Source organism: Neltuma alba, unplaced genomic scaffold (genome assembly GCF_004799145.2).
Source record: "Neltuma alba isolate B1F8T4 unplaced genomic scaffold, ASM479914v2 tig00003082_pilon, whole genome shotgun sequence".
In the NCBI taxonomy this organism is placed as follows: Eukaryota; Viridiplantae; Streptophyta; class Magnoliopsida; order Fabales; family Fabaceae; genus Neltuma; species Neltuma alba.
In genome coordinates, this window is record NW_021633133.1 from 299,029 (window position 1) to 306,588 (window position 7,560).

Genomic DNA, 7,560 nt, shown 5'->3' on the forward strand with positions numbered 1-7,560 from the left:
GAATCTTCATTGAGACATAGGATCTGTCATCTGTCACTGAATAATATTAGGATATCCTTTTGTGGTCTCAAACCCCCTTTTTTGTTTAATATGTTAATATGAATAGCAAATCCCTTAAAATACTAGATATTTTCCTTAAGATGTAGGACATGAGGCTGTCATAATGTCAGATCCAAGAAACCCTTTATGCTTTTGTATGCTTGAATTAATACTTATATATTGACATAAATAATTTATTTATATATAATTTAGGCCACTAGACTATATACTAGTACTGATCCCATCCACCATATTAATTTGGTTCACCTAATTTATAAAAAGAATAGATGCTTATATACCGATTACTTTATTATTATAAATGATTATTTAAGTATTAAAGTTAAATATTTTATCCTTGTAATATTACTCAATTAATTTGGCCCTTAATGATTAAAAAAATTAATTAGTTCCTTCTAATAATCTCAATAAGTGTTGGTTTACTCATTCTTGTTTTTTTTTCCAAATTTTTATTACATATGTGAGTGAATTTCACTTTATTGTGCATGTTTTTATTATTTTTGTTGTAATAGGTCATACATATTCATGATATAGAAAGATGATATTTAATTATTTATATGAACAAAATTTAATAAAAACTTACTAAATCTTAACAAGAGCTACTAATTTTTTTTTCCTTTCAATACTGGTATATCCCTTAGCCAAAAAACGAAGTCTTGAATACTGAGGTTTATTATTTCAAAAACAATTTGAATATTTATCATTTTTAAAGTGGAAATTATTAAAATTGTTAATTCAGTAAAAAAAAATTATTATATTATTAATATATTTCCTGATATATACATTGCAGCTTGCAAGTGCTGTACTCATAGCTCTCTCCATTATAGATAGAATTATTGAAACCACATGCACTCACCAACCCTACATATTCACCAATCATCAATATATATTATTAATTTATTATACTTAATTTATACTCCCAAAAAATAAAAAGCTAATAGACAAAGTACTATAAAACTAATATGGCCATAAGTGAAACCTCATCAACATGCACATGGGCTGTTCCCTCTCCCTTTCTTTGGACCATTTAAAAAATTTAATGCCTTTCCTCATAGTACTGCTCACTCATATACATGCATATATATATATATATATAAGTGAAATATATATCTATATATAAGAAGAATATGATGAATAACAGAATAATATTTAAAATTTGCATTAAACTTAGGAACAACAAGCATGACAGCAAAGAGGGATCACATAATAGGAAGCATATAGCAGAAAGAGAGATAACCAAGCAAATTAATTAAAGACATTGATAAAGTGACAATTATAGAAATATAAATAAACAAACTAGACACAGACTCTATATATATTTAGAGACAAAGTAGTATTTAATTGGATTTGGCTTCTTAAAAAAGTTGAATATATATAATTACCTCTATATATATTTATGACACAAATTAAAAGTAAAAATACACAGACACATAATCGAAACTCTAAACAAACATCATCACACACTCTGCTGATTCATCATCATCATCATCGTCTGTCTGCTGCATGCACCAGCAATAATATAAAGTTCTTCTTCTTTTCTTTTCTTGAGTGGTTTTTCATATAATATTTAATTAATAAGTCTTCTCCTTCTTTTCTTTTGGTACGAGACTTTCTTGAAATATTGATGATCAGCTTCTGCTTTTGCATTTTTCCATGGCCCTTGGGGCTGAAAAGTAGAGAAAGATAATAAAGCTCGTGTTAAAAAAGTGAATATTTACTTCTGGGCTGAATTAAAAAACTGATTATTAATAGGCAATAATAAATATATTTCATGGAATATTGAAAAGATTATTTACATACCAAGTCCAATAGCTTCTGATCCTTTCATTATTCGGAGACGCTTGCATGAATCAACGAACATCCTTCAAGCACAAATTAAAATGATATAAGGTTAATTGGTAAATTCATGGGTTTGAGAAAACTGAGATTATGGGTGTGTTTGGGTGACACCCCAAACCATGGTTTGGGGACCCAAACACCCCCCAAAAAACCAAAACCATGGTTTTGGAAAAAGCAAAAAATTTTTGCTTTTGGAGAAGAAAGGGAGAGTGTGAGAGCCTATATGATATGTATCTTGTTATTTTTTTTATAAACATATTTTTTTATAAACATATTTAATCTTATATTTTATAAATATATATACATATTAATTATTTATTAATTATATTATCTTATGTATTATTAATTATGTTGGTAAAAAATATATTATTAACAATTTTATTCCTTCAAATTAAAATATATCATAAAATCTATTTTTTCTGTAATTATCATATTAACTTATGTCTTTTTTTAGTAATTTGTATATATAAAAAGTGCTTCTGATAACAACTATCCAAACACTCTCACTTCTCAGAATCACTTTTTTACAAAATCTATTCTCCATAGAATCTATTCTCCCCAGAATCTATTCTCCAGAATCACTTTTCCAAACCACGGTTTGGTTTCATCCAAACACACCCATATATATTTTTGTTAGATCATACATACATACATACATACATATATATATATATATAGCCTAAAAAGAGAAATCGTACTATTAATGATTTACAAATAGTATGATTTATCGTAAATTTTATAGTTTATATGTATCATGGCACTAGCAAATATGATGTGTGTATAAGTTTAAGGGTCACTTCATATCAGTTCAGAACTTCTCCTCTTTTTTTCTCATCCTCTTCCTTCCTCTTCTTTTTCTAACTATTAGATTAATATATTTTACTGGTTTCGATTTTAATTTTTTATAAATTATTTATAAAAAAAATTTAAAACATGTAATGCATTTGCAAATCATTAGAATTAAATTTTAATAGAGTTTGTAATTTATTATTTATTTATTTTATAATTTAATATTTTCATAATAGTTTTTAAAATATTAAAAATTTTACCATTAAAATATTAATCCAACACTTTTTCATATATATGTTGATTTTGTTTGTGATTTATCAAAGTACATATATAAACTTTTACGAGAAGTTATATCTACATATTCAAATCTTAAAAACCTTAGGATTTAGGTAACTAAACTTTGAAAATGTGATTATTTATAAAAGATCAAATCTGCTACTAAATTTTATGAACAATGCTATCAATCTTTTTTTTTAAAAAAAGTCATTATTGAATAATATTATAAAAGTAAATGTTAATTGTAATTTTGTAATTAAATTTCTTAAGTAATTAAATCTCAACGGCAGTATCGAGAGCTCAATAATAATAACTGTAATTCACCCCCTCAAACTATCCTTATTAATTGTACATATTGTATGGGGTGATTCCAATGTTAATGAGTAAATGGGTATTTCAAAAAAAAAAATTAACGTCTTACAAATAATTAATTTAACTAATTTTTTAAATCTACTCAAATTAGTTATTTAGTCAACTCTTATATTTGGGACGGACAAGAGTGATTAATAATTATATGAAATGAAATTAAAAATGGAAAAGAAAAGAGAACTTACTCCCATGGGACATCGCCAACGAGCATCCAATCACCGTCCTTATCTTCATAGGTTGGCACATACTCAGAACTGTTCAGCAGATCCATCAACTTGCTCTCATTCATGAAGTCTATCATTCCTTGGGCCCCCTCATACTTCCCTGTATATATCCATCGTTATTTTGTTTTAATTATGTGAAAAAAAAATTGTTCAACGAGAGATAACTAAAAAAAATTAACAAAAGATTTTAACTATTTATTAATTAATATAATTACCCATGGTGAAGGAGCTGAACATTTTGGCCAAGGCATCAGAAAGTTGTTGGTAGCTTTTGTACATCTTCAAATCCACCTTCCTAAGGTAGGGTGCACCATCCATACACACCTTCACAAGTGATCCTCCGACAGTCGCCAGAGCTGGCGGCGCCGCCGTCTTCTCCTCAGTATTCCCATCTTCGCTACTGCTCACCTTCTGTGCCATCACGTTCTTCCTGTATGACCTCACTGGTGGCCAACCCACCACTTGTGCCCTAAACACATATCAACACATCAAACAATATATATCAAAATCATCACAACACTTCAACTTGGTTCACACACACACACACACATATCAAAACCCAGAAGATATATATGATAAGCAGTTTGAGAGATGAAATGGATCTGGACTTACTTTGCGGGTGGCTTGATTGGGTTCTTGTTAGAGGAGGCGATGTTCTTGTGGTTCTGATTGGTTAGATCTTCTTCTTCTTCGCCGGCGGCATCCTTGGAATCATCGGCGGCGAGGTTGAGCTTCAGATCAACAGTTGCGGAGAAAGCTCTCTTGTTACCAGAGGCCTTTGGAGTGACGGCGGCTTCCACCGCCTCGCCACCGACGCCGCCGGGTAACCCCAGACACAGCTCCGTCTCCCTCAAATTCAAACTTGCCATTTTCGGCGCACAGAGAAAGAAAAGCCTTTATCAACAAATCTCTCTCTTTAATGCTCTTGCTATGCGTCAAAGTGTTTCTTCTTATAGCTTCGCTAATTCTCGCTCTCTGCTTCTGCTTCTTGTGTCCTCTTCCTCTATTATAATGGTGCTTGGTCTGGCTTTATAATAATGGATGATCCATGAGAGAGAGAAGAGAGAGAGAGAGAGAGAGAGACCAATAATATGACTCAGTGGAGCTCGTGCTTGTGGGTGGCTGCATGCTTATGTCAAATCAACTTGCCAACCAATGAAAGGTTGCCACGTGGTGATTCATGGAACGTTGATCTTGAGCGTGTTGATGAACAATTAACCTTATTAGGTAACTGAATGAAATTGTTCTGATGCACTTGTTTTTCTTATGAACGTAATGTGCACTGTCATTCCATATATATATAAATATATATATAAGTCACTTGTATTATTAAATTGATAAAATTTTTCATATTTTTCCCAATTTAAAAAATAGTGTTGAAAAAATATGTTGTACATTTTCTCTTATATGTTTCTTTTATTGTATTTAATAATCAATAGAGGTACAATTAGAAAATTGTCATTAATTAATTTACAAGAGACCTATATTTAGAAATAAACTTGTCTCCAAACGACTTAGGTGCAAAGTGGTATGGAAAACATACAAACAAAATTAACTTAATGAGGGAAGTCATGTAAAATAGAATGAATATATACACATTATATATAGTCTTATTTATAAGTCATTTTTAATACGAGTGGTAATACAGGTCAACTCATGCGTTCCCGGGTTTAGGGGAAAAACTAATCTTTACATAGGGTTTGTGATCATCGACCAATAATGAAGATTAGTGTTTATAATTAGGAGTAGTTTTGTAACTTAAAAAGGCTTTGGTAAAACAAAATCTTAAAAAGGCATGCGTTTAAAGTTTCATTTCTAATTTGAGATAATCTTGTTAATAAATAACTTATGTGTATGTTTATAAATGTTCTTTGAATCATAAAAACTGTACTAGTCTAAGTAAGCCCCTAGGAAACTCAACATAAATTTTTATTTATAAAAAAAAGGAGTTGACGTTGATATATTGAATCAATAGTTTATTAACAATTTTAATATATTAATTATTAATAAGTTGTGTCTAAAAATAATGGACATGAATTGCAAAGTCACATGGACGGCACAAGGTTTTGTTCCTTATATACATGTGTGTGTTCTTAATGGATGACTGGTTTTGTACGCAGTTTACTTCTTGGACGACTAATAAACATATTTGATCTTATTTTGTTTCACTATAACTATGTGATTTTTTTTACCATGAATATAACTATGTGATTATGCATCACATTTCTAGTAATAATAATATCGAATTAGGCTTAAGGAGTATTTGGGATCCCTTAAAATTTTAGATTAGCTTTTTAGAAATAATTCTATGAAGCTCAAGATAAGTATGTGCGATAAGTTTTATCTCAACTTGTATGAAAATATTTTTTTTAAAGTGCTTTTGAGGATCCTAAACACCCCCTTAATAATTTTCAGACACAATTCAAACTAATATTTTCAGCATATAATTTTTTTATTGACAAAGTTTGAATTTTTAATCTTATTTAACTAATTATTCAATTAATTTTATAGGACTTTTCAAATTGAACTTCAGGAAAATAGTTAGGATTGAAGCTTGCTACTAAGATAATTAATTAATTATACCAATGTTAATTCAATAAAGAAAAGCTATAACACACTGATTAATGATTACTATGCATGACCAACTAAATCAAGAATGCGTCTTATTTAGCTATAAATATCATGTATCATTAGACTATATTTGGACATTATTATATTAATTTGAGGTAAATTTTTCAAAAGCCTTTTCAAATTTACCATAGAGGGATTTATTAAAATAATCAGACATGAATAAGTATATAGAAAATGAAAGAAATAGTTATGTGTGTGTGTCTGCACACAATCAATCCATATGATGATTTTTGAATGCTTGATACGGCTATTGTAACTTTTGAAAAATAGGTTAAGGTGTAAATTTATTTATGAAATATTTGCAAATTGCACCTGATACAATAAATTCTACTTAGACACAAAAATACGAAAAATTTTTAAAATGAACAAAAATGCTACAACTGTTAATTTAATCCAACGTTGGTTACTTTTTGAAGGTGGGGCCCACGTTGTTTTCCATTTGGAGAAGTTATAGACATTAGGTTAAATCAACGGTCATGACATTTTCACTCTATTTAAAAGGTTCATGGATATATTTTTACAACCAAGTAAAATTTATAGTGTCAGATGCACATTCGTGAATATTTCATGAGTAGACTCCTTTTTTATAAATCTATCTTAATGCTTTATTATCTTATATACAATTAATATAGCATAGCTAACTTTTGCCGACAATATAACATAGCTAAGACATAAGATTCAAAAAACTTAAGAGCCGCTTGTAATACTCATTCCAATGGGCGGCATGTGCAGCTACAAGATCAAGCTAAGTAATTCAACAAGGATCTAGCTACACACATATAATTTTATGTTGCCAAAACAATACTATCTTCTATTCTTAATATAAAACCCAACTGACTAATTTAGAGAAATTAAAAAAGCTACTAAATTAGTTAATCATAGCATATATTACATATCTCTCTAAAATATTTACGTATATCATTAGATTATATGTGAAAAAGAGTAACAAATTAGTTTGAAGAAATAGTATTTTCTATCAATTCATGTGCACTTTCTGTCTTTCTGAAGAAAAAAATAAAAACTATAAATCTTAAATGCATTAAGATAATATTAGAGGAAATTAGACCCCAAAAGATGGGCAAGGTGCCCATTTCTCATGGAACAGATCGTTAGATGTTAATCTGAGAATGAGGGTCTAAATTTTACGAAAAGCACAATATTATTCTTTTCAGTGCAGTTTTTTTTAAATTATAAAAAAATTATATAATTATGCTGCTTCGTGAATGCAACTACAAAATATCATAATGTCTTTCATTTTAGCTAGAGGTGTATCCAATTAGGCCAGCTATTGTTATTCATCAACTGTGGCTTGATAATATCCTATCCATAGTAATATTACATATATATATATATATAATTTACCAAAGGCAGAATT

The 7,560-nt window shown here is 29.1% G+C and overlaps 1 protein-coding gene across 1 annotated transcript; it reads right to left on the bottom strand.

The window, feature by feature from the left end:
* Nucleotides 1-1,330: 1,330 nt before the first annotated feature.
* On the bottom strand, nt 1,331-4,586 carry LOC114740206 (auxin-responsive protein IAA14-like). The gene is made up of 5 exons (XM_028928323.1): nt 4,167-4,586; nt 3,770-4,023; nt 3,516-3,654; nt 1,858-1,919; nt 1,331-1,723 (listed from the first exon to the last, which is right to left on the bottom strand). Exons 1-5 carry the CDS (start codon nt 4,421-4,423, stop codon nt 1,686-1,688), a joined length of 750 nt encoding a protein of 249 aa, XP_028784156.1. The 5' UTR covers nt 4,424-4,586; the 3' UTR covers nt 1,331-1,685.
* Nucleotides 4,587-7,560: the final 2,974 nt, after the last annotated feature.

Bases quoted from the DNA above. Each gene is read 5' to 3' on its own strand.
- LOC114740206 (XM_028928323.1), bottom strand. From the start codon at position 4,423: ATGGCAAGTTTGAATTTGAGGGAGACGGAGCTGTGTCTGGGGTTACCC. The intron at 3,655-3,769 runs GTAATTATATTA...GGATATATACAG, and splicing joins GTTCAGCTCCTTCACCATGG to GGAAGTATGAGGGGGCCCAA. The intron at 1,920-3,515 runs GTAAGTTCTCTT...TTGTGCTTGAAG, and splicing joins GTTGGCGATGTCCCATGGGA to GATGTTCGTTGATTCATGCA.